This window comes from Triturus cristatus, chromosome 6 (assembly GCF_964204655.1).
Source record: "Triturus cristatus chromosome 6, aTriCri1.1, whole genome shotgun sequence".
Classification (NCBI taxonomy): Eukaryota; Metazoa; Chordata; class Amphibia; order Caudata; family Salamandridae; genus Triturus; species Triturus cristatus.
Window position 1 is genome coordinate 291,400,034 of NC_140589.1, and position 27,758 is coordinate 291,427,791.

At 42.2% G+C, this 27,758-nt stretch overlaps 1 protein-coding gene across 16 annotated transcripts in view; it reads left to right on the forward strand.

The window, feature by feature from the left end:
- Window positions 1–27,453, forward strand: part of LOC146816773 (CYFIP-related Rac1 interactor A) — a 300,974-nt gene extending 273,521 nt beyond the window's left edge. For all 16 annotated transcript variants that reach the window (XM_085610657.1, XM_085610663.1, XM_085610648.1 and 13 more), the window contains one exon: window positions 24,067–27,453. In XM_085610657.1, coding sequence (XP_085466783.1) covers window positions 24,067–24,130 — 64 coding nt within the window. In that variant the 3' untranslated portion in view covers window positions 24,131–27,453. The remainder of the gene's footprint in view (window positions 1–24,066) is intronic.
- Window positions 27,454–27,758: the final 305 nt, after the last annotated feature.

A 27,758-nucleotide genomic window follows, 5' to 3' on the forward strand; every position in this document is an offset into this window, starting at 1 on the left:
CAGAAAGTTCTAACAAATAAAACAAATGCCTCTTGAAGCTCAAGGAGATTTAAATCCCCTCGAGCTCCGAGAGGTCTTTGTAAAACATTGGAATGTTGCTCTGCGGGCCTATACCGGCCCGTAGAAGCAGGGAGCACTCCATTGTCATCAATGGAGCTCCCAACATTCCAATGTTCTAATAGCCGGTATAGCCCGCTAGGGCGGGCTATAAGGCTATATTAAAAAGTCTTGTCTTCAGTTTCTTCCAAAACTAGGAGGTGGTTAAAATATTACATAACTCCAAAGGGAGTTACTTTACGTACTTTACATTACGCGTTTTTGTACTTGCTAGGGTGTTTGGTTTAATCATTATATTTTCTTAATGCCGTCATGCTGAAGTAATAATCAGTTGTCTTTGTGTTTCAAGATATGTTAGGCCCTTTGTGGACAATGCCAATACTTAGTGTCCTTTGGGTCAGCCTACTGCTTACAATTGGTTTGTTTTCTTGTGACTTTCCCCAGCTTGCTTCTTATTGTAAGGCTTTTCTTCCTCCTCTTGTGTCTATCCCTTCCCTCCAGCATAGCTTCTTTACCATCCTTTTGATTGGATGACTTGTATCCTTTCTTTGGTTACACTGAGGGAACTGCTGTCTTTTTTAGCACTCCATATGAGCCCGTGTGTTTTCTTGCTCTCTCTCCCCCCTTTCTTCTGTATGCTGCCTCCCCCTTTATTCCCTTTTCTCTGCTCACGCTATACCACCCTCCAGCTAATCCCATCCTCCCTGTCCCCAACTTGTGTTTTCTTTATTAAATTCCTCCCCCCATTCCCCCCACGTCCATGTGATCAGTACTGCATCTCGCCGGTGGCTTTTGGTTGCTGTCCCACCAATTTGCGCTTGGCTTTTGATTCAATATCCATCTTCCAGCCTCTCAGCTGATCCTGGCTCTTCCCCATTTGGCATTAAGCATCTTTCCTCACCTCTCCCACTCCATGGTGGTTGCTGCAGTTGGCTTTTTCTGCGCCAGGTGCTTTTTATAATGGACTGACATACACAAAGCCAATAATTGTAATTATAAATTATATTTATATAACGCTTGCTACAAGATTAAAGTTTAATAGTTGCAAGATTAGTAAGAAGTCCTTTCTTTCGTTGTACATTGGTTGTGTTAAGTTTCTGCTCTTGATTCCTTGTGTGTTAAGTAGAGTTTAGAGTAAGGATAGAATGATGCGAATAGATTTGAAAAATGGACATTGTGTGCCTATTAGTTGGATGAATTTGCTAAAAAGTAAAAAGGAGGGGGAGGCCATGGATCGGTGTATGTCTGTGGAGATTGCGGTGTGTCAGTCAAGGGGCTGTCCACAGAAGCATGTGAAGGTCTGGGCCTGGTGGGCCAAATATCGAGGTATCGACTTTCCTTTATAACGCAGCCAGTAAACCGAGACCCTCTTGAACGGCTAGTGGTAAATGACTTGCCAGTTTAATGTGATAGTTACACAGATGTAGACGGACACTCATTCAATGTGTTTGTACTATGTTTTTTATGGTATGTATGGTGCGCGGTTGGGGGAGGGGTGTTTTTTTTTTCTCGTCTGATGTTCCGCAGACCTTTAGGGTGGAAAAGTTTCAGTACCTAGAGTTTTTACAATATGCCCTTCAAATGTACGTTGCTTGCCGGGCTTGGCCCATCTGGTACTACGGAAAATCAATAAAATCTGTTAAAAAAAAAAAAAAGGCGAGGGGAAACATGAGAAGTATGTTTGGGCGTTCATAGTAGACAGGTTTGGAATGAGTCTGAGATGGGATAAGACAAAGATTGAAGGGCGTAGTGTTTTTTTGTTTAATAACAAATCTAAATGTATCTGCATACAACAGGAAGCATAGTTCAATGTACATTGACAGATATGTAACAAAAGATTAATCTCCATACTGTGAGAAGCATAGTTTGTCATATCTGAACATACTGTTATGGTACACTATACTGTGCATGTAGATTTCATGTGGAGAAGACCCAGCTCTTGACTAATCCTCTGAAGCTCAGATTTTTGTCATTCAATGGTATGTTTGTGGGCAGCCAATTCCATAGTTTGGCTGCTTGAACAGAGAAAGATGTTCCATCCATGGTATTTTTTTTGTACGTAGGAAGTTTGAGGCGGGGAGCCATTCACTAGCGTAGGTTCCTTTGTTGTGTGTATTTTTTGATTTTCTTCCTGATGCCCTGTATTGCTTTGTGCTCGTACAAATGTTATGTTGCTGATATTTATTGAGCGCACGTTCACCAGTCGATTTCTTGGCTCTGGGGTGATGGTAACTGATCAAACTGCTGAAGGTGCTTTATGTGTATACTTGTCTGAAAAGCCATGTTTTAATAGTTGTCTGAATTTCATATAGCTGGGAGCTGTTCTAAAATCTCGAGGGGGAATGAGTTCCAGATGTAGGAGCCAATTACTGAGAATCTGGAACCACCCATTCTCTTCTTTTTGAAGAAGGAGTTAATGTCTACTCAAGACCAGCTTCTGGAGAGGATTCTAGGACCAGAAGGAAGATTTAGGGGGACCACTTGAGCTAGTGAAAATATGATCAAGTAATGGTGAGGCCATTCACAGTGGGAAACCTGTGAGTTTGGACAAGGATAGGTTTATGGACCAAACTTGATCTAACTTGTGGCCTGTAATATGGGTAGGCGAGAACACGTGTTGTTCGAGATTTAGGCTACTGGGGAGATCAGATAAGTCGGTGGATGGCTGCCTTCCTTAATCCTCGTTTGTCCAGTAGTTGAAGTTGCCCACTAGCAATATTTTTATATGATCAATGACAAAAGGGGAGATTAACTCAGCAAAGAGTTGTGGGTAGTGTTTATGTAGTCTGGTGGTCTATACATAAGAATGCATATAAGGTGGGAATTGCGATTCAAGTTTAATCATAAGGCTGTCAGCAGCCCGAATGTTTAGCGGGGTTAGTTTGCAGAATCTAAGGTGTTTCTTGATCGCTGATGCTACGCCAACACCTACTTTACCCGTTGGTCTGTTGGCTTCAGGGAGCGCAGCTGGATATCCGGCAAAGACTCGTCAGTGAGCCACAGTTTGGTTATGAAAAGGATGTCAGGTTCTTCAGAGTCTAGTAGGTGAAATATCTGTTTGGTAATTAACCAATGAACGCATTTTGACATGGGTAACCATTAGCTGGTTAGCTTTGGGACAGTGGATAGTAGGGTGTAGAGTTCTTAGCAATGGCGGTGACAGATGGCTCAATTACTCTGGTCGGGTACATGCTGGGCGTGGCGTTATTTTAAAGTTCTAATTTGTGTAGTTTCAGTAGGCGTGCGAGGGGACTAATTGATGACTACGGAATGGAGGTGTTTATAGTCGTCTGAAGAATAGGTGTATTTTTGGGCATAGTGGCTGGCCTCGGCCAGGCGCAGACTGGTTTGCCTTTGGCATGTCGACGCTGCAGCTTCTGATAATGATTTCATGTAGAGGTTGAAAATCATGGGTGAGATCATTGAGTGTTGAGGACTGCTTTAATGTTGTATGGTTGATAAGAGAGTGAAGTTTCATTCATTCTGTTGTGTAGATATGATGTGATCCAAGTGAGAGCTGTACCCTCTTTCCGGCTTTCTCAACTCTTTGGATTTGTGTCGTGATCAAAACTGGTCAGGCCATGGAACAAAGGAAAGGAATTGGAACTAATAAGGAACTTGGAGTCCACCCAGTCCTCCCAATCAGAAACCCCAGACCTCGCTGCTCTCAATATATCCTCTACCTCAACTATCTGACTTTTCTCAAACCTCTTTCTACTACTCTTTCCAATGCAGTACCCTATTTTTTACCCAATATTTCTATCAATATATCCTCTACCTCCACTCTTTCATCCCAAATCCCATATCACTACTATGATCCCCAAAATAAGCCTTTCAAGACTCTTCCCTACTCTTCCCCTCCTTGCATCATCTCATACCTCTTTTTTACTATTCCGATATACCCAAAACAAGTCTTTCTAAACCCTTCACCTCTTACTCTTCCCCAGCCTCCTGCTGCTATGAGCTCTAAAACATCCCTGCACTATTCATTTCAATCCAAATAACAGATTAACATGTCCACCACTCAAATTAATTTCATATTTCACTATACTAATTCACCACTTATGGGTTCCGGAGTATCGTGCTACTTGCTGAAAAAGCGCTTCAACGCTTCATCAGGGATAGTAAGCACTATATAAAAATGCAAACCTTTTTCCCTCTTCTATCCCTCCACTATCCTTCTCAATCCAAATAACTGACTAACAGATCCACCACTCAAATTACTTTCGTTTTTCACTATACTAATTCACCACAAATCTTTTATGGGTTCTGTAGTAGTGTGCTACTCGCCAAAAAGCACTTTTGACGCCTCATCAGGGTTAGTAAGCGCTATATAAATGCAATTACACTACAATACAATGTTATTTTAACTGGATACATGAAGCAGCAAACAAATTGGCCCCTTACAAGAACGTCATTAACCAAAGAGCATGCCCATCAGCCACCTAGTACTCTGAGAAACTCGGGCAAAAAAAAAAAGTGTCATCATCAGGAAAAGATCTGACAAAGTAACTACGCCCCACATGAAAAACAGAGATATGAACTACAGATTCAGGAATATAAGAGATTGATCATCTCTGAAAAAAACTAGCTTTTTTCCGAAAATTGAGATCTGCTGCTAACTCATCTCAGAAGCTGTTTCAAACAGTATCCAGCCTCTCTACTCCTTCTGTTTCACCTAAAATACAACAGCTTTGTGCCAACCTACCAACTTATTTGAAGAACAAAGGTGGTTAGTTCCACTGTTGACAATTAGGTAATTGAATACCTTCAATTACCTAATTGTCAACAGTGGAACTAACCACTCAATATACGCTATCACTCAATCAGATCAAAGTCAACTGGCTTTTAGTGAGTTTCCAGCCATCTCTCACGAACGCTCGCTCAGACCCTTGTCTTGCTAGAGAGCTACACAAAATAGCTGACTTTATTGCACTTCCACTCTCTTCGCTGTTTAAGGTTTTAAAAACTGGGACTTTCCCCACAAAATGGAAAAAGGCCTCCATTTTATCACTTCTAAAGAAACAATCTCTTGACCCTGCTGAAGAAAATCACTACTGCCCGATATCAAGACTTCCATTCCTAACTAAAGGGCTAGAAAGACATCTCAACATCGGTCTCTCAACTTTTCTGGATCAAAACAGTATTCTGTACAAATCCCAATTTGGCTTTAGGAAAAGCTCACAGTATAGAGACAGCGTTTGTCACAGTATCAGAAGAGGTCAGGGCAATTCTTCATCGTGGTGATAAGGCTGCAGTGGTCCTTTTGGACATATCCGCAGCCTTTGACACAGTGAGCCACAAGTTTCTGAAACAGCGTTTGCTAGAGATAGGTGTCCAAGGCTCTGCTCTCAAGTTACTTTGTTACTTCCGGGATGAAAGGGAACAAACGATTAATGTGGGAGACTTTAGGTCAAAGTCTTTCTCCTTACCTTGTGGTGTTCCGCAGGGCTCCTCCTGTCCCACCTTATTCAATATCTATGTGGCCCCTCTTATGGGATTGATAAGGTTGTGCGGTTTTTCTACAATGTTGTATGCGGACGACACTCAAATTATTGTCCCCTCAAACGACAACAATGAAGAGAGGTGGCTTCTTGTTTTAACAAATGCATGAGTGCCATTTTCAACTGGAATACTCCCCATTGCCTTAAACTAAACTCAGGGGAGACTATGGTTCTCCTATTCAGGCGGGATACCTCTTTCTGGAATAAATCTTGGTGGCTACAAGCCTTGGGCTCTCTTCCAATCCCTGTTATTAAAATAAGGAATCTCGGAATAATCTTTAATACAAATCTTTCTTTTAGGGACCAAACCAACCACCTAACGTCCTCGTGCTTTCATACACTAAACATTCTGAGGAAAATTCTTCCTTTTTTACCATCAGACTTAAAGAAAACTGTGGTCAAAGCTCTGTTAGAGCCCAGCAGAGTGTTTGCGTAGACTCCGTGGCGGCTGGTGCACAATGGAAGTGGTAGGGCCCAACAGCACGATCCAGCATTCTGCCTCGGGGCAGACATATACTTCACACGCAAGCAGACATGCATACATACATTTTTAGGCAAGCACACAAATACAATCATAAATACATACACATGCAATCTCCATCACACAGACAAACACATTTAGACTTAAATTCAGAAAAACGTATCTGAGACACGCTTTCCGACACTCCCATTTCTCTACAGCAGCCAGAGGCAGACCCATGAGCTTCCACCCGGAAGCTGGAATAGGGTTGAGGACACCAAGTTAGACCTTTTACTCTATTCCATATTCTGATTGGGCTAAAGGACGTGTGATTGTCAAGCCCTGAAGTTCCATTAGCTAACATGCGGCACTGCGTGATGCTAATGCAGCATGTCAGATATGTTTTGTGTGTTAGGCTGGGGTGTAACAGCTCCTGCCTGATACTTGCGCAAAACAGGTACTGGAGCCCTCGTCTGCTTCCAACCTAACATTACAGCCTTTACATGCAAACAAACGCTCTGTGGGATAGTTTGTTTTCATATAAAAGCTGAAATATGCGAACAGTAGTGGCAGAGGTTCAATGCCCTGATGCCCCCTAGGGGCATCTGCTGTGGGGTAGACTTCAGAGACTGCAAAATGCAGCAGTTATGGTCCTGAAGAAAATCAAAAAGTTTGAACCTGTTACTAAAGCTAGGGAAAAACTCCACTGGTTGACTGTCAAACAAAGAGTTAGATTTAAAGCATTTAGTATTGCCCAGAAAGCATTGTACCTTCAAGTTCCTGAATCTCTGAAAAAACAAGTTTCATGGTACACCCCAAACAGATTACTGCGTTCATCCGCAGACAGGTAGCTGTCTCCTTTCCGCATCCACAAAGCCTTTTGGGGAGGTAGAAGCTTTTCCCACGTCACATCCCTTCTTTGGAATCAAATGCCAGAGCACTTAAGGAATACCCAACTTTCCAGCTTTCAGAAAGTCACTTAAACATGGCCGTTCACTTTCCCTCTGTAGACACTATATCCTGGTCTCTGTTTTTCGCATTGCAGGTTGTGCCAAGATGCCCTAGGGCATACATCACGCTTAGCAAATTAAATCAAATCAGATCCACTGCGTCGAAGGCCACTGAAAGTTTCAAGAGAAGAAGGGCAGCAACCCCATTCTGGTCTACTATGTTTTAAGGTCATCCCAGATAGAAATTAGGGCTGATTCAGTGCATTTTCCTGGGCAGAATGCAGTTTGTAAGTCAAAGTATAGAATTGTCAACAGGAAGTGTGGCATATGAGCGAAGGCTGCCCTCTCTAAGTTTTGCCCAGAAATGGTCTGTTTGCTTTAGGTCTGTAGTTGTCTGAGTTTTGATTGTCAAGGTTAGGTTTTTTAATAACCAGCATATGCATACCTTTTTCAAGTCTGCTCGGAAAACTCCTTTGAAGGAGTTGTTGATGAGTGTTCTGACTGGGATGGCCACTGAAGTTGATGGAATGTTTTTGAGGATTTGAGGTCCACAAGGGTCGGGGGCAAGAAGGTGGCTTTCTTGCTTTGACAGGATTAAACTGTTTCTGAATACGGAGAGAATTTGAAAAGGAATTGTTTCTGTCAATGTAATAGCCGGTGTAATATTCGCTAGGGGCTCTTTTAATTCAATCGTCTATGGAATATCTCTTCTTGCCTACACTTGCACTGCGTATTCTTTCAGTTGTCCTCGTAGAGCGGCCATTTTGATGGTTTGTGGCGATATAGTGGCTCTTGACTAAGGGTACTTAATGGGATGCACACCGCAGGCGCGCCAAAGGCAAGCCCGCCTTCGCCTGTCCGCATCCGGTACACGACCAGCACCAGCCATGATGCACGTTTACAGCCAGGTACAAAAATGTCCTCCGTATTTTTAAGATCATTAAATGATACTGCTGTGTTTTGTGACTCGTGGATATCCCCCAGCAAAATGAATGGCCCTCTGACATGTCTTAAATGCAAAGTGCCTATTCGAACCAGTCCTGACTCCACATCCCTTCTTGCAAACAACATAAGCAGGACATCGTTATGTGGTGGTCTTGTTAATGCTAATGCTCGCTCTTCATGCAAACATGTTCAAGAAATCCATGACCTACTCCTTGATCATGGTTTGGATTTTCTTTTTAGCACAGAAACCTGGCCAAAGGAATGGTGCAATCCAGACATTGCTTAGGTTTTAGTGTCTGAATACTCCATTCTTAGACAGGATAGGATGATCATTTGCTGTGGTGGGCTAACAATTAACTTCTAGAACTCTCTCCAATGCTAGACATTTGATTTAGACCATTTGAAAGGGGCAGAAAGTATTGGATTCTGTTCCAAACTTAGCTCCTGACTGTCAATGGCAGGAGGGCTCATCTACCGGCCCCCTGGGCCAAGCAGCAGCTTCTTAACATCCCTAGGGGAAACACTAGGCCCCTTGGTCCTACCGTAATCCAATTTTACTATCCTAGGAGATTTCAATCTCCATTTGGAATGTAAAAATGACCCTTATGTTGTTAACTTAATGGATATGTTAACTACACTTGGGCTCCATCAGTTTGCGACCCTATCCACGCATTCTGGAGGCCACACCCTAGATGGAATCTGTTTCAACTTGCCATATATCATAGTGGAATCCCCTATCCAACAGCCTTAGTCTGATCTTATGTTGATCCCTTTTAGTATATATCTGCAGTCATCTAAGCAGCTCCTAAACCCTTAGAACTTAGTACTAACTAAAGCCTGTAAATGTGCCAAACTATCGTCTGACCCGAAGTTATCTAGCTGTGCATCAGTTTTGAAACTCGCCTTGCCAGGACAGGTAACAGAGGATACCCTAGAATGTAAGACCTGTATTTCCCAGGTCAGTGATAAATTATCCCCAGTAAGATTTGTAAAGAGGAAACCGAATACCCAGCCCTCAGTCCCCTGGTATACCCAAGCCCTAGGTGTTTATCATCTCCGCTGCAAACAATTGGAGAAATTGAAGGAGAGCGTATAAGGCTGACAATTTAATTCAATTAAAAACAGCTCTAAAAATCTATCCTGGGCAGATTAAGCTAGCAAAAAATTGAATATAAACTTCTCAAGATTCAAGATGCAGTGTGAATTTAGATTTCCCATTCCCCTCCCTGGTAAATGCTGATTTAGAAGAACAACCCTGTTCAACAGGAGCCTCCCTTAAAGCGTTTCAGAGTTTTAGCCTAGATTTAGTCCCGAAAAGCTATTTTATCCTGTAACTCAAGATCCCTCTTGCCCACCATACATCCCTCATACAATGATGGATATTGTAAACCCAGTGATTAATGAGATCTTAAATTCTTCACTGTCCACTGCAAAAGTCCCAAAAGATTGGAAACTTGCTGCCATTAACCACCTTCAGAAAAATAGCAGATCCATCAAATCTTTCCAACCTCTGACCTATTTCACTTCTTCTTGCCTTGTGTAAAATTATGGAAAAAGTGGTCAATGGCCAGCTTATTACATTTCTGGAAGAGGCTCATATCCTGCATCCTCGGCAGTCTGGCTTCGGCCCCAAACACTACAAAGTCAGCCTTGTTTGAGGTGGCTGATACTCAAAAGCTAACTTGGGACGCTGGTAAGAATGCTGGGCTGATTCTACTAGATCTGGCAACCGCATTTGACACCATCTCCCGCGATTCACTACTACAGCGGATTAAAAAGTGTGGCATTTCACATTTGGCCCAAGCATGGCTGGAAACTTTTCTTACTGACAGTAGTATTAGGGCCATACCTTTCTCCTGAAAAACACTAACCTCGGAGTTCCGCATGGCTCGTCCCTCAGCTCTGCATTTTTTAACCTACATATGACCTCCCTAATCTCATCGATCTCCTCTTTTGGAATTGAAACCACGTCATACGCCGATGATACACAGCTTATCCTTGCCCTGGATAAAGGGTCTATTGGCTCTGAAACTAATTTCGAAAGATGTTTAACTGAGGTCATTCGGTTGATGCAAACTAACCACCTGAAGTGCAACACCGACACAACGGAGATCATGCTTTAAGGCAAGCACATCACATTTGATCTTAAGACATGGTGGCTCAATTTTGCCACCCCCCCCAAAACCGTAGAGTTAGTGGTAAATATGGCCGTGAAATTTGACTCCTCTATATCAGTCCACCCTCAAGCTGTGACAGTGGCACGAATGTTCTTAAATGTAAATAAATCACAAAAAAACATTTTTGACTACCTTCCTCTTTCAGCTAGAAAAACAGTGGCAGTTGCATTGGTTACATCCAGATTACTCTACTTTAATAGCCTGTATGCAAGGACCACGAAACAAACCCTTCATAAACTGCAAGTAGTCCAACATGCAGCTGCCAGGTTAGTGCTAAAACAGTCACGCCATTCGTCTTTCTCAGCAGCCTTAGAAGCTCTCCATTTTCTGACAATTCACAAGAGAGTCTTCTTTAAAATCATCTTGCTCACTTTTCGAGCCTACAGAGTAGTATGTCCTAAGTATCTCACGGCTAGATTCACCCATTACACGGCCCCCCGGTCTCTGAGATCTTCAGCTGTGAATCTCCTTAAACCTCCTAATTTCAGGCTCAAGACTAAAGAAGGCAGATCTTTTATGTTTTTAGGGACAAAGGCCTGGAACCGGCTCCCTACTGAGTTGAAACTCATTGTCTCAGAACCCATCTTCCGGAAACAACTGAAGACATGGCTCTTTATGGCTTCTGATCCAATTTGTCACTGGAATACCATTTCACTGACCTACAGTATCAAATACTTTGTTAATTCAACAGTACAGCCTCTGACTGTGCTACACCACCTAGCGCCAGGATGCTCCCTTGGTAGTGACTACGTTACAATCAACAAATGATGGAACGGCATGGTGAGCAAAAAAACGATGGATTTAGGCCCAGATCTCTGTACTGGGGTGAATGTATGACATTGTTCTACATTCTGTCCATCAATTGTTGATTTTGCATTTGTCACCCCGAGTGGAAAGGGTATGCCCAGACGTGGGTCCCTTGCTCTCCATGCCACTGAAAATCAAGCAAGCCTGGCTGAAGACGGCTGAAATGCCAGAAACCGGTCCTAGGATGCTTGTTTCCAGTCCAGGGAGGACCTGGTTTGGCAGTTCGGTCCGGACTGTTCCCATGAGGCACAGGGTCAAGACTGATTTGCATATGGCTGGGTTCAAACTGGAACGGCATGGTGAGCAAAAAAACGATGGATTTAGGCCCAGATCTCTGTACTGGGGTGAATGTATGACATTGTTCTACATTCTGTCCATCAATTGTTGATTTTGCATTTGTCACCCCGAGTGGAAAGGGTATGCCCAGACGTGGGTCCCTTGCTCTCCATGCCACTGAAAATCAAGCAAGCCTGGCTGAAGACGGCTGAAATGCCAGAAACCGGTCCTAGGATGCTTGTTTCCAGTCCAGGGAGGACCTGGTTTGGCAGTTCGGTCTGGACTGTTCCCATGAGGCACAGGGTCAAGACTGATTTGCATATGGCTGGGTTCAAACTGGAACGGCATGGTGAGCAAAAAAACGATGGATTTAGGCCCAGATCTCTGTACTGGGGTGAATGTATGACATTGTTCTACATTCTGTCCATCAATTGTTGATTTTGCATTTGTCACCCCGAGTGGAAAGGGTATGCCCAGACGTGGGTCCCTTGCTCTCCATGCCACTGAAAATCAAGCAAGCCTGGCTGAAGACGGCTGAAATGCCAGAAACCGGTCCTAGGATGCTTGTTTCCAGTCCAGGGAGGACCTGGTTTGGCAGTTCGGTCTGGACTGTTCCCATGAGGCACAGGGTCAAGACTGATTTGCATATGGCTGGGTTCAAACTGGAACGGCATGGTGAGCAAAAAAACAATGGATTTAGGCCCAGATCTCTGTACTGGGGTGAATGTATGACATTGTTCTACATTCTGTCCATCAATTGTTGATTTTGCATTTGTCACCCCGAGTGGAAAGGGTATGCCCAGACGCGGGTCCCTTGCTCTCCATGCCACTGAAAATCAAGCAAGCCTGGCTGAAGACGGCTGAAATGCCAGAAACCGGTCCTAGGATGCTTGTTTCCAGTCCAGGGAGGACCTGGTTTGGCAGTTCGGTCTGGACTGTTCCCATGAGGCACAGGGTCAAGACTGATTTGCATATGGCTGGGTTCAAACTGGAACGGCATGGTGAGCAAAAAAACGATGGATTTAGGCCCAGATCTCTGTACTGGGGTGAATGTATGACATTGTTCTACATTCTGTCCATCAATTGTTGATTTTGCATTTGTCACCCCGAGTGGAAAGGGTATGCCCAGACGTGGGTCCCTTGCTCTCCATGCCACTGAAAATCAAGCAAGCCTGGCTGAAGACGGCTGAAATGCCAGAAACCGGTCCTAGGATGCTTGTTTCCAGTCCAGGGAGGACCTGGTTTGGCAGTTCGGTCTGGACTGTTCCCATGAGGCACAGGGTCAAGACTGATTTGCATATGGCTGGGTTCAAACTGGAACGGCATGGTGAGCAAAACAACGATGGATTTAGGCCCAGATCTCTGTACTGGGGTGAATGTATGACATTGTTCTACATTCTGTCCATCAATTGTTGATTTTGCATTTGTCACCCCGAGTGGAAAGGGTATGCCCAGACGTGGGTCCCTTGCTCTCCATGCCACTGAAAATCAAGCAAGCCTGGCTGAAGACGGCTGAAATGCCAGAAACCGGTCCTAGGATGCTTGTTTCCAGTCCAGGGAGGACCTGGTTTGGCAGTTCGGTCTGGACTGTTCCCATGAGGCACAGGGTCAAGACTGATTTGCATATGGCTGGGTTCAAACTGGAACGGCATGGTGAGCAAAAAAACGATGGATTTAGGCCCAGATCTCTGTACTGGGGTGAATGTATGACATTGTTCTACATTCTGTCCATCAATTGTTGATTTTGCATTTGTCACCCCGAGTGGAAAGGGTATGCCCAGACGTGGGTCCCTTGCTCTCCATGCCACTGAAAATCAAGCAAGCCTGGCTGAAGACGGCTGAAATGCCAGAAACCGGTCCTAGGATGCTTGTTTCCAGTCCAGGGAGGACCTGGTTTGGCAGTTCGGTCTGGACTGTTCCCATGAGGCACAGGGTCAAGACTGATTTGCATATGGCTGGGTTCAAACTGGAACGGCATGGTGAGCAAAAAAACGATGGATTTAGGCCCAGATCTCTGTACTGGGGTGAATGTATGACATTGTTCTACATTCTGTCCATCAATTGTTGATTTTGCATTTGTCACCCCGAGTGGAAAGGGTATGCCCAGACGTGGGTCCCTTGCTCTCCATGCCACTGAAAATCAAGCAAGCCTGGCTGAAGACGGCTGAAATGCCAGAAACCGGTCCTAGGATGCTTGTTTCCAGTCCAGGGAGGACCTGGTTTGGCAGTTCGGTCTGGACTGTTCCCATGAGGCACAGGGTCAAGACTGATTTGCATATGGCTGGGTTCAAACTGGAACGGCATGGTGAGCAAAAAAACGATGGATTTAGGCCCAGATCTCTGTACTGGGGTGAATGTATGACATTGTTCTACATTCTGTCCATCAATTGTTGATTTTGCATTTGTCACCCCGAGTGGAAAGGGTATGCCCAGACGTGGGTCCCTTGCTCTCCATGCCACTGAAAATCAAGCAAGCCTGGCTGAAGACGGCTGAAATGCCAGAAACCGGTCCTAGGATGCTTGTTTCCAGTCCAGGGAGGACCTGGTTTGGCAGTTCGGTCTGGACTGTTCCCATGAGGCACAGGGTCAAGACTGATTTGCATATGGCTGGGTTCAAACTGGAACGGCATGGTGAGCAAAAAAACGATGGATTTAGGCCCAGATCTCTGTACTGGGGTGAATGTATGACATTGTTCTACATTCTGTCCATCAATTGTTGATTTTGCATTTGTCACCCCGAGTGGAAAGGGTATGCCCAGACGTGGGTCCCTTGCTCTCCATGCCACTGAAAATCAAGCAAGCCTGGCTGAAGACGGCTGAAATGCCAGAAACCGGTCCTAGGATGCTTGTTTCCAGTCCAGGGAGGACCTGGTTTGGCAGTTCGGTCTGGACTGTTCCCATGAGGCACAGGGTCAAGACTGATTTGCATATGGCTGGGTTCAAACTGGAACGGCATGGTGAGCAAAAAAACGATGGATTTAGGCCCAGATCTCTGTACTGGGGTGAATGTATGACATTGTTCTACATTCTGTCCATCAATTGTTGATTTTGCATTTGTCACCCCGAGTGGAAAGGGTATGCCCAGACGTGGGTCCCTTGCTCTCCATGCCACTGAAAATCAAGCAAGCCTGGCTGAAGACGGCTGAAATGCCAGAAACCGGTCCTAGGATGCTTGTTTCCAGTCCAGGGAGGACCTGGTTTGGCAGTTCGGTCTGGACTGTTCCCATGAGGCACAGGGTCAAGACTGATTTGCATATGGCTGGGTTCAAACTGGAACGGCATGGTGAGCAAAAAAACGATGGATTTAGGCCCAGATCTCTGTACTGGGGTGAATGTATGACATTGTTCTACATTCTGTCCATCAATTGTTGATTTTGCATTTGTCACCCCGAGTGGAAAGGGTATGCCCAGACGTGGGTCCCTTGCTCTCCATGCCACTGAAAATCAAGCAAGCCTGGCTGAAGACGGCTGAAATGCCAGAAACCGGTCCTAGGATGCTTGTTTCCAGTCCAGGGAGGACCTGGTTTGGCAGTTCGGTCTGGACTGTTCCCATGAGGCACAGGGTCAAGACTGATTTGCATATGGCTGGGTTCAAACTGGAACGGCATGGTGAGCAAAAAAACGATGGATTTAGGCCCAGATCTCTGTACTGGGGTGAATGTATGACATTGTTCTACATTCTGTCCATCAATTGTTGATTTTGCATTTGTCACCCCGAGTGGAAAGGGTATGCCCAGACGTGGGTCCCTTGCTCTCCATGCCACTGAAAATCAAGCAAGCCTGGCTGAAGACGGCTGAAATGCCAGAAACCGGTCCTAGGATGCTTGTTTCCAGTCCAGGGAGGACCTGGTTTGGCAGTTCGGTCTGGACTGTTCCCATGAGGCACAGGGTCAAGACTGATTTGCATATGGCTGGGTTCAAACTGGAACGGCATGGTGAGCAAAAAAACGATGGATTTAGGCCCAGATCTCTGTACTGGGGTGAATGTATGACATTGTTCTACATTCTGTCCATCAATTGTTGATTTTGCATTTGTCACCCCGAGTGGAAAGGGTATGCCCAGACGTGGGTCCCTTGCTCTCCATGCCACTGAAAATCAAGCAAGCCTGGCTGAAGACGGCTGAAATGCCAGAAACCGGTCCTAGGATGCTTGTTTCCAGTCCAGGGAGGACCTGGTTTGGCAGTTCGGTCTGGACTGTTCCCATGAGGCACAGGGTCAAGACTGATTTGCATATGGCTGGGTTCAAACTGGAACGGCATGGTGAGCAAAAAAACGATGGATTTAGGCCCAGATCTCTGTACTGGGGTGAATGTATGACATTGTTCTACATTCTGTCCATCAATTGTTGATTTTGCATTTGTCACCCCGAGTGGAAAGGGTATGCCCAGACGTGGGTCCCTTGCTCTCCATGCCACTGAAAATCAAGCAAGCCTGGCTGAAGACGGCTGAAATGCCAGAAACCGGTCCTAGGATGCTTGTTTCCAGTCCAGGGAGGACCTGGTTTGGCAGTTCGGTCTGGACTGTTCCCATGAGGCACAGGGTCAAGACTGATTTGCATATGGCTGGGTTCAAACTGGAACGGCATGGTGAGCAAAAAAACGATGGATTTAGGCCCAGATCTCTGTACTGGGGTGAATGTATGACATTGTTCTACATTCTGTCCATCAATTGTTGATTTTGCATTTGTCACCCCGAGTGGAAAGGGTATGCCCAGACGTGGGTCCCTTGCTCTCCATGCCACTGAAAATCAAGCAAGCCTGGCTGAAGACGGCTGAAATGCCAGAAACCGGTCCTAGGATGCTTGTTTCCAGTCCAGGGAGGACCTGGTTTGGCAGTTCGGTCTGGACTGTTCCCATGAGGCACAGGGTCAAGACTGATTTGCATATGGCTGGGTTCAAACTGGAACGGCATGGTGAGCAAAAAAACGATGGATTTAGGCCCAGATCTCTGTACTGGGGTGAATGTATGACATTGTTCTACATTCTGTCCATCAATTGTTGATTTTGCCCTTGGTAGTGACAGCAGGCATTTACAAATGCCAAAATCGATTGGATTCAATCCAGAAATAAAGCCAGTTTTAATTCTTTATAGAGACTGTGTTTGCCTTTCCCTGGAGGGTTTTGTTGCAAATGGATTGAGGCTGTTAGTGTTTTTTTTATTGCCGAAGGGGGATGGGAGCACACTGCCGCACCTCCCGGCAGAGTTAGCCCCTTAGCATTGTGGTACATGCAGTTCACAGTGATTGCTTACTTGAATTTTAGCTGTAGTGGTTCGCCAAAGTTGGGGCAGGTTAGTGCTGTAAATCTCTAGAAACATGTGTTTCTGGATATTATCCTTCATCAGTTGAGATGAAAAACGAAATTCAACTGGGGTTGCTGTGAAGGCTGCCGCAGTCTCAGTACCTCTCTCTGGCGCACAGGTGCATCTCCAAAAGCTGGTCAGCTCAGTGGCTCTTTCAAACTGTTTTCTTGTTGGTTAAGTAACAATTTAACTTTAGTTGTGTACTGATGTGCCAGTTTGTCACAAAATTATTGAGAAATGGGATTGGTAGCTTCTGTGCATTTTAGCCTTCGGAATTCTGAAAGTATTTTTATTAAATTATTTATTAGTGCATTTTGCATTGTGGATTCGGCTGGAATTGTATCGTTTTGATTTGTTTTTTTATTGTTGACTTGTATATTTCGTTGTCTTGTGCAGACATATCTAGTGTTGAGTTTTTGCTGTTTTGAGCCAGTTAGCAATTTGTGTTTTGATCTAAAATTATGGATTCATCAAAGAGTCATGTTTTCTTTTGTTCTATGTAGATGTTGTCAGAGGAATTAAAAGATCAAAAGCTTTCTGGAGCCATCTGTAGCATGTTTGTACAGAATTTATTGTATACAGATCTGTGTTGGAGGTAAGCAGGTTTTCTAGTTCCTCCAAATTCTAATTGGTCCATGGTCGATATGGAGTTGAAGATGATTTTAGTAGAGGAAAGTTGTGGTTTCTTGTGTTGGAAGGCAACAAGATATTGTCAGACCACCTCACCGGAGTAATCCTTTAGAACGTGACTAGGACTGAGTTGGCAAAGATGATATCTAACATGTGTCCAACTTTTTATGTGGGATTGGAAATTGTGTTGTAGGGTGTGTGTATGGGCCAGTGAGGTTGGTTTTACAGTGTGATATATTTTGTTAAATCATATATTGAGGTCACCAAGGATGTATACATTTGATTATATTATTAGAATTGTAGCGATTGTGTCTAGAATTGTGTTGGGAAATGTTTCATTAGTAGGTGGTGAACTGTCGAGAAAGCAACCTGAAAATGGTGGGGTAGGGTTGTATCTGACAAGGAGGGCCTCACAACCATGTAAATAAATATCCTTAGCTTTGGTGAGAATTGCGTTATTTTTAAATATAATGTTTAGCTGCCTCCTCTTTTGTCTAAGTGATTTTATGTCACAGTTTGATAGCTTCATTCAATACCGGTGCTATATCTTCCCCCTTCCATGATTGTCATGAAAATTAAGTCTGATTCTTTTTCAGTAAGTCAAATATGCAGTACTAATTGTTTGAAGTGGAATGATCATCTATCAGTAGACTGTCTAAATAATCTAATGTAGGGTTGGTGTGAGTTTATACTGCAGGACAGTATTATCATTGTGAGTGGTATGCTATTGTTGGTAGTGTTTACTGTTGGACAGAGAAAGTGTTGATTTTATTTATCCTTCTCTTCCTCCAAAAGGATTGGAAGACATTTTTTGGATCTTGTGTATGTGGTGGTGAGTCTAGTTGAAATTGAGAGGTTGGGCTGTGGAGTTGTGTGTGAAAGGTAGGCTTGTTTTGTGATAGTCAAGGGGAAGCGAGGTTACGCAGAGTGTTGTTGAGTTGCTTTCTTTAACGTATGTGGAAGGTTTATGGGTGAGGGATTGTGGTGGAGCATGAGGTACATGTTTTTATGGCTCTGAATCCAGCAATGGATGATAGACGTGAGTGTTTTTGTAGGTTTGTGGATTGAACGATTTATGTATTTTTTGCATGGAGAAGTGAGGTAGAGATGGAATTAATTCTATGTTATTTATGCTGTTAATCAGAGAAGAAGGAATGCTTGTTTTTTATTTTTGCTTGGTAGAATTATCTGGTAGTTTGTTAGTGCCTTGAGGTGTAATCTTTGAGTGTGATGGACCACTGAATTGTTTATGTTGGAGGGGGCCGCGATTGTGTGTGAAAGTTGAGTCTGTGTTGTGTGAGAGTGGGTAAATAGGGGTTTAGAGAGTTGGTTGTAGGCTGAATAGGGAGAATATCTTGCCTTATTGGTTGAAGGGAGTGTTGAAAGAGCATTGGTCTTGTGTGTGAAGAAGAGGAGGATTGTGTGGTAAAGCCATATGATAGATGGTAGAAGAAAGGCTCTGGGGTTGCAAGGGCAATATTAGGAGTAGGCAGAGGGTCGTGAAAGGCTTTTGTTTGTTAAAGGTGGGAGTTTGAATTTAAAGGTGTGAGTTTTGCTTTCTATTGGTATACAAGCAACATGTGTATTAGGTTGTGTTATAGTACAGTAATGTGGTTTGTGCATGTGGTTGTAGGGATTGAAGGGTATGTAAGTGTATGTTATGCAACTGGGTAGAGTTTGGTGAGTGTGTGGAGGGTGGATGGACCTTGTTTGTTGGTATAGAGAGGTGTGATTTTGTTGAGTGTGTGTGCATGGATGTCTTTGCGGCTCTGTCCTGGAGTGTTTGTAGAGTATGAAATGGACAGCATCCCTGGCCTTCAAACTTAATTGGCCCCTTCAGTCCCAAAGAGGCAGTTGCCCTTGCCCTTGTCCTGTCTCCCTTTAGTTGAGACGCCCTGATGAGGGGGGGGGGGGGGAGGGAGAGGGGGATGAATGGGAGGGCTGGATGCCTGTAAATGCTGTTGGGGAGGTCACCTGACCATTTTTCAACCCCTTAGGCTCAGCCAAGTGGCTACAAAGCAACTAGCAAATGAGTGCACCTGGAGGAGGGGAAGCAGGTAGAGAGAGAAATGGAGGAAGAAAACAGGGTCTAGAAGCAGTTAAAATTTGGTTAATGGCGGACAGAATTGCACAAATTCACAAACTTTTACCATTAACACAAGCACAGTGTATCACCACAAATGTTGCACTGTAGCTTTAAAAATGCACTATCACTTTAGTGTAAAGAGTACACAACTCTTGAGCTGAGAGCACAACTCAAGTCGTCAGCAGGTGCATGTGAGAGGAAAAATCAATGGCACGGAGAGAACAAAGGGAGGAAAACAGGCTGTAAAGGGGGAAAGCACAGCAAAACTAGCAACAGAGCCAGTATGTGGAGTATATATTAGGGGGTGAGGGGGCCAGTTCAAGATCACACAGCAAAGAGTGCAGAAGGAGAGAGAAAGGGAGAGAAAAAAGTGTGGTAAAGAGTATAAAGAGAGGGATACAGAAGCTGTAAAGTGGTAAAGGAAGGGCTTTTACTGGCTTTAGCAAGCACAAAGCATTTTCTTCTTTGTGCAACAAGAGACCAAGAGCTAACTGGATCAGAGTCCTTGTAGAATTCAGAGTATTTAACAGAAATCACAAAGTAACAGGTATTACCATAAATGTTATTTGGAAACTGTCAGACCTAGGTTAAGGCCAGATTAAGAGAAGGAGTAAAGTTGTTCCTCTGTAGATGTCTCAAAGCAGCAGCCATGTTACAAGTACAGAGAACAATCAAGAAACATTTGTTTTTTTCTGTTGGCAAGACGGCCGCCACAATGCATCACACAGTGTGATGATGCTGCATGGTGGCTATCTGGTAACTATACAATTCATTGTGTGTTGTACACTCACAAATGCCACCTGCAACTGTTGGGCATGGGGCTAGTTTGATGTGGCACATGAATAAAGAAAACAAACACTGAAAAACCAAAGGTTAAAGTGAAGTTGTGGTTAGCTTCGGTCATAAGACCAAAACAAAAATATCAAATTCACAGAAAAACAGTTACTGTGAAGTTAATGTTACAAAATAAACCCTAAAAACCTCTGAAAGGTGCCAGTTATGGTTGGGTAAAGTAACAATTAATGGTTCCCCTGTCATTCACTCCTAACAAAGGACACATCTCAAGACCTGTTTAAATGACATTGATGACCACATTCATAATACTGCTGTCGACACTTAGTTTGATTTATATGATGAGTGATCATTTCAGTATAAATATCTGCTGTATCAGCACAATAATCATCCCTACTTATCCGCTCAGCTGCATCTGTCAGTTTGAAATTAAAGGACAAACCTTTTAGGGGCTCCTGTCTTTTCTGATAGACGTTTCCAAGCTGTTAACTTCCCGCAGTACTCAGTCACTGGATGTGGTCCTAAAGATGATATATATCACTCTGCGTAAGTTGTCCAAGTCTTGGCCCCGACGAGGGATGTGCCGTCCTTAGCATGATTATTTGAAGTTAAATTTAATAGTTTCCATGCCACAGATTGTGCCTTTATCAAATGTAGCTTCCATTTTTATTAGGTCATGGTATTTGCATTTACAGCATTTGCTTGCCTCATGCTGGCATTGTTTGTGGGATGACATTTTTTGAAGGTTTTATTTTCAGGCATGTCGATTAGAGATCAACCATTGAGTGAATGTAGACTGCTAGATGCCAGCAGACTGCTAGATGCCAGCAGACTGCTCAGTCTTTGGCCAGGATTCATTTTCCCAAGCTTCTTTATTGTAGCAGTAGGGATACTCTATAAAAACACATTATTGCAATAGTTCTTGTATCGTGGGGTGGAGTTTAATGTTGAGGTCTCCGCAGACCATTATAGATTTCGTTCTACTTCTCCTTCTGTTTTCAAACTCTTATGTTGCCAGTTCCTGTCTTGTGTTTATAATACATAACTCTCGGTATTTTAGCAAGGTCTGTCTAATGTTAATGTTCCCTGGCTGAAGGTAAACATTAATAATGTCAAGCAACCATCCCTTTTTAATCTTGGGTGTTGCATATTGTTGTTAATGTTTTTGCTTCATTATGTTTTTACCGATAGGCATGTTGAAACCCAAATAGTTTAGCCCCCTTTTGGTCTTCCCGTACTTGGTTTGATAGCTTAAATGCTGTGCACGGTATATCCGTGCAGTCTGACGTCTTCCATAGCCTAGGTTTCTTAGAAGCAGCATATATTTTGATATTTGATAATTGTGGCCTAATCTTTGTCATTTTGTTTTTTTCTTTAAGCCAGTTGGATATAGTATAAGGATCAGAATATTTAATTGGAGATGTATCAAATGGGTGACCATTTTAGTGTCCCAAAAATGTTGCAGTTAGCCACAGAAATTTTCAATGTTCATTTGACTTTGTGCTTCAATATGGAAATGTTTGTTCAACATGTATAGATTATCCCCTAACCTTGATTTGGTGGATTTTGATTTTTTAATTTTGTGGGTATCTGTGTTTGAGATAATTTGAAATTGGCTGCACGCTGATCTGAAGGCAGTTTGAGGGCTATGCATTCCATGTTTTAGGTTCCCCTCTTTCGTGTCTTGTAAGATCCTTGGATCATCCCTTCCTTCAGAAGTTCTTCTCCATTTCACTAGTGTCTATTCAGGGAGAGGGATATAAATCTATTGATACAGTTCCCATCCCACTGTACCCGGTACATAAACTCTGTTTCCTGGTTGTAAACTACAACTTTAAATGCAAATAAAGATCTAATTAAAACAAATCCATTTCACTAGTGTGTTGTGATTCATCAAATTTGAATATACCAGGCTCTGTTTGACCTACAGTGTCTTCAATAACTGTCTTCATTCGGACTAGGATCCAAAAATTGCTCAAGGAATAGATCACTCAACAAAATTTGGCCATACCCTGGTAGAGACTTGATTGATTTAAGTATATTTCAACTGTTTGTTAAATCCTGGATTTCTGCTGGAGTTGTAGGAAGTAATTGAAGTATATTTATTTCGTTATACTATGCAATCGTTTTATAGTTTAACAACATGGAACTCCTATAAAATGTGATAGATAATAATCAAATGGAATTTCTATTGTATAGTTTACATTTGTGAGCTGCAACAATAAATACATTTGAATTTGAAGTTAATGGTGCTGTAGCATTGTTGACATTGCAGATAAATATATTAAATCACTGTGCATTGCTATGTAAAATAAAAATATTTGTCTTTTTTTTCAAGCTTAGTTAACTTTTCTAACTTTTTCCTATACTTTACCACACGGAGATCTCTGCATCCGGGGCAGATATCTTCCTGTGTTTAAGTGGAGGGAAAATATAAAACGTTTATTAGACTTAGCTAAAAATGTGTACAAATATTGTTGAATATTAATGTAAATTAATTTAATATATTGATTTTTTAATGTAGAACAGAGTTGAAGAAATGCTACAGCACTATTGCCTTTTGAATGAACTATTTAACTAGATTCAATATATTAAATTAAAAACTAATTTGAAAGATATTTTATACAAAAATCCCACATAAAGTAAAATGTTTATGTATTATAAAAGTTATGGATAGAATTAATATGAATGAAAAAAGTTAAATTTATCTTTGAATTAAAAAAAAGTAATTAAAATATAATTATTTGTGAAACATTTTTTTAACATTCAATTTATAAATATGTTTACTAAGTCGAAATAAATTATTTACATTTTCTTATGAGGCTTGTTTTAAGTCTGCCTTCATTATTTTCTGAGGGTGTTGCAGTCTCAGTGGTTGGCCTTGTGTGGCTGTGGTGACTTGCAGTAGTAAATTGATCTGTGCCCCTTGTTTTAGGGGGCAGAGACATGAAAGTCTTTGCTTTTGAGTAACTTTACACTCGTAAATGGTGAAATAGCCAAAATTAGTAAAGTTGCTCAAAGGTGTAGGAGTAAACTTACATGTAATTGTAATTACATTTATATATACCCCTGATGAGGCGGCGAAGCGCTTTTTCGGCGAGTAGCACGCTACTCCGGAACCCAAAAGGGATTAGTGGTTAATTGGTTTAGGGAAATCTGAATTAATTTGAGCTGTGGACATGTTAGTCTGTTATTTGGATTGAAAAGGATAGCAGAGGGATAGAAGAGGGAAGGGTTTGTATTTCAATAGCTGTTGCTACCCCTGATGAGGTGTTGAAGGGCTTTTTGGAGGATAGCACACTACTCCGGAACCCAAACTACAAGTGTAAGTTGCCTTTGTGAATAGCCCGCAAGTATCTTTGATTCTCAGGTTATTTTGTACAGTGCAACACATGCTGTTTACAAGGTCTCCTAGCAATGTAGTTGAATGAAAAAACTCCTCTCTTGTAATGTGCATTCCGATATTTCACAAAGCATTTTGAGTCCGTTCAGTTTAGTGTTCATGAAATATGTTTGGCTTCTCTGCAGCGCTGGCCATGCTGCTTTACTTCATGTCATTAAAGAAAGTTGCACTGTTTGAGCCTGAGATTTCCACCTACAACTCACACAGCTACTGACTTTCCGGTATTTCAGATGTCTCAAAGAAATTGCAAGGAAATCTACCTTCTCTCACATTTTGATGTGTAAGCCTAAGTCACTGTAGTTTTAAAGTCTTGTTTGACATCACAGCTGTTTGGAGACTTTTTGTTGCAAGTTTTATTTCAAAATGGAGTGAGTTTTAGCATGGCCCAAACGCATATTCTCTTACGTTGTCTTATTGGGTGATTGGTTCCACATTCCACCTCTTATGGAGTCCTTGCATTGGAGTACATGAGGGACTAATTTTGCATATCAAAGTATACGGATTCACCTGACATTTAAAGCTTTCTTTCATGCATTTTATTTGTTTCTTAATTATTTTTTTTGCATTCTCATAAAGTGTGGTCAGCGTATAAAGAAAAAGCTGACCTCACAGCTTTTTGTTCTAAAGGATACTGAAAATAAGTGACTAGCTAATGTTGGTGTTTTCTTTCAACTTAGGTTCACCACAAAACACCTAAACGATGAATCAACTTCAAAACAGATCAGAGCTATGCTTCAATAATACCCGCGAGAGAAGAGGATCTGCTTACTGACCTCAGAAGATGTATATGTTTACATAATGTAATACAGATTGATGTTAATACTTGTGCGTATTTACCTAACCACCCCCTTGGTGTCACTGAAATGTATAGTCATGTAGGCGTAACCTGATTCGTGGTCCATAGCACAGCACATTTTACAATAGCCTTATATGTCAAATGCAAAGCAATGTTTTTTTTTGTTGAAGTACTTAAACATATTTATAACTGTCTAATAATTGTTTTATGAGTTTTATGTTTTATTTTTTTATGGCACATTTTTTTTAAAGTGCTGTTTCCAGAAGATCTAATTTTTAACTTTATTGTAAAATTGTTAGTCTCAGGTTAAATATAAGGTGATGAGCTTCATAGGTCACTCCGGGCTCGAGCTCAAAGTGGCTAAACTGTAAATGACAAAAATAGTGCAAAATTAACTTTCATTACTGTTCAGTGTTTTCTACAAAACTGTTATCAGTAATTAACAGGTTATAGTTTCCTGTGTTTCTCTGGTTCGTTGTCTTGTTTTGTCTTTCTCATAATGGCCAGTTTATCCAAAAAGTTCTCAATTTGGAAAAGCGGCCTAGTTGTGTGCTACTTCTTGGACAGCTGCTAATATATGTGTGTGGCGCGTAGAAGGGGATGGCATCTTTCCCTGTTTTAGAGACTATGCATCATGCCTTTTCTGGGCATATACATCCATCATTCAAATATTTATTTCATTGGTCATTCGCTGTAGTCCCAGATCTGTAGTGCTACCTGTACCTCTTCTGGTACTTACCTGTATATTTGGCAAGCTTGAATGATTCTGGATGTCAGTGCTAGTATTAGTACATTCATACACATGAAAATAATGAAGTAAATTTGATGCACAAAATGTTCCAGATATCTGCCTGAATATAACAAACTAAAATCAGGACTAGATTCTTGACTGGATTTGTTTCAGATTTTTGCAAGTTTTATCAACATAACTAGTGGCATATAGATATTTGTAAACAAAGCAAACTGGACTGGCCGTTCACCTGGGGGTTGGCTAGATTGCTAAAATGCTCACCCTTCCCTCTCATGCACAAAGGGGGACCATGCCTGGTTCGAATGGCCAGCTGTGTATACTGTGTGTCTAGTATCAAAGCCCACAGGAACAGCAGGACTTTGCACCTGGCCAAGTAATTTCATTGTATAGTAAGTTGGTCCTTACAAGGGCAAATCCTCTTGTACATATTCAACAGTGTAGAAAACTATATAAAAGAACTACATTACCACTCCCCTTCACCTTTCAGTATGAGTTGGACCACTAAAGAGGAGGGTTTAGAAATGTATGATCTCTGTGTGAATGGCCTTTCAATTTGTGCCTATCCAAAGTAAATGTAAGCTAAAGGCCTGCTTCAGGAGGCTTGTTTGGCAAGCACAATGATGATGAATATCGTTGCTCCATTACCTGTTTGCTCAGGGCCAGTGATGCGTGAATTTGCGCTGTGTCTCACCGTTAAAAAGACACATTCTGCATTTGCGCTGTCGCAGATCTTTATTAATTTACCCTTCTGCGTTTAGATGCTGGATTAGCACATCCCCCTTATAGGCTTATGCATTATTTAAAAAACATACAAATACTGCATATAAGCACAGAAGGACTGAATTCCTACCCAATTTGGAAATGATTGGGTTTGAATTACATTTTCTGTTTACAGCATGTTCTATTGAAACGCCTGAAACCACTTGCATAGTATTATGATTGTTCGTCACAGTTAAAGCACAATAACAGAGTATATTATATTGCAGAAAAATCTAATGGCGTCCAAGATGTCACATTTTACAAAATGAAGCCTACAAATAAAGTGTGTAGCCCAAACTATGCTTTAGTGTTTGCAGCCCCCCTCTGCCTGGAAACTGTTTTGTGCAGTGACTGGCCTTACTCCCCAGTTATATGTCCTTGTCCACATTAAAGTGCACATTAGGATACAAGCATTTGCTTTGTTTTTAGGCAACCCTAGAAGTGCAAGATTTAGGGACTGAGAAGAATTGCACTATAGTTATCTGGAGGCGTTGTGAACTCCTATGAAAGTGACGTGTTACCTCAGAGTGTTTTAATCCTTGCCCAATGGGCTACGGCCACATATTCAGAGGTTATTATAAAAACAATGTGATATTGGTGTAGGGGAAGCAGATTAAAGTTAAAAAATATAAGGTTTATTTAACATTGAAAGAGCAGGGTGAAAATCATTGCGGAAGGAGCATGTTTTACATTGTCAGTGTTTCAAAAATGAGAATTGGAATAAACTCCAGCTTTGTGCTAACCTAGTGTGCCTGGTCTTAACATGTTTCTGTCCAATTTGGTTAGTTCTGTATTTGTTATTGGATCTTCATCAAGCTGGTCAGCATCAGTATTTCAGAGGCATTCTAGAACCAGCTTTGGTTTTAAAGTGCCAGGGGAGTATACATTGCGGAGTTTGTCCTTGTGGGTGGATGGGCTAATAGGAAACATTAGAAAGATTCAGAGGCATATGTCCTGTCAGGATAATAGGCTTCCATCTCTCAATCTAGGCATTATGCCCTTTTTTATTTTTAAAGGGGTGGCAGACATCCCCCAAAAGGGTATCCACGTACAAATACTTTGCCTAATTAGTGCCATCCATTGTGGCGTCACAATTTTTTCATTCTAAGAAAACCGAACATTGCCTATATTCTGCCACACCCGCCTCTTCTTAAAGTGCTTCAAGAGGAAAACATACAACCTAGACTTGCGCTCATGCCCCGATATGCGTTTAAATCGGGAAGAGTATGGGCCAATACTTGTACTTTTACAGCCATGAATGTGTGCTGAAACCAGGCAGCTGCCCAAACCTTTATCATTTGGAAACAAGACTTTATACACTACAATAAATTCACTGCTCCTAGCAATACCAGTATGCCCCTGTTAATACAGAGTGTAGTCTCTTTAAGCATACTTTACCTTTGTACCAGTTCCTGGGGCTCCACACCACAGTACCTGCCATTACAATCAACAGTAAACACATCACGTCACATTTTAATGCCAAATGTGCAGGCAGCTGCCCAATGGGCCAACCAAGCCAATAAACAAATAGTTTGAGGCCTAGCATGCCAGGCGTGTTTTCAAAAGAAGCCTCTTTTTTGAGAACCAAATATTTGGGGAACTTAAGCTAACTATCTTTAATGAAAATGTTGTGTAAAGTTGAGCGCTGTTTTAAAAGTCATTGTGTAGTTTGAGGGGTTGGTGCATTTGTTTTGCTGGTTTGCATTTCTTTGTACAGAGTTTTGTGTGAAATGAAAATAAATGAAGTTTGGTACAAAACCACTGTATTCAAATTGTATTTATTCATACTAAAATGTTGTGACAGTAAGCAAAATAAAGGTTGCGTTGTTAATTGTGTTTTCATTAACTTTTAATATCAATGTTATCAAATGAAATAAATTATCTATACTGTTTTCAAGTGTTTAATTGATTTCTTAGTGGCAATGTTTCTTCTGTGCACTCCTTGTCACTTTTAAAACCACCTTTATCTGTCTGCTTGCCTTAAGCTTGATTCACAAAGCTTTATAGAATCCTGGACTAGATTCAAGCCTGAAACAATTTATAAACGTGCTGGCTAAGCGGAT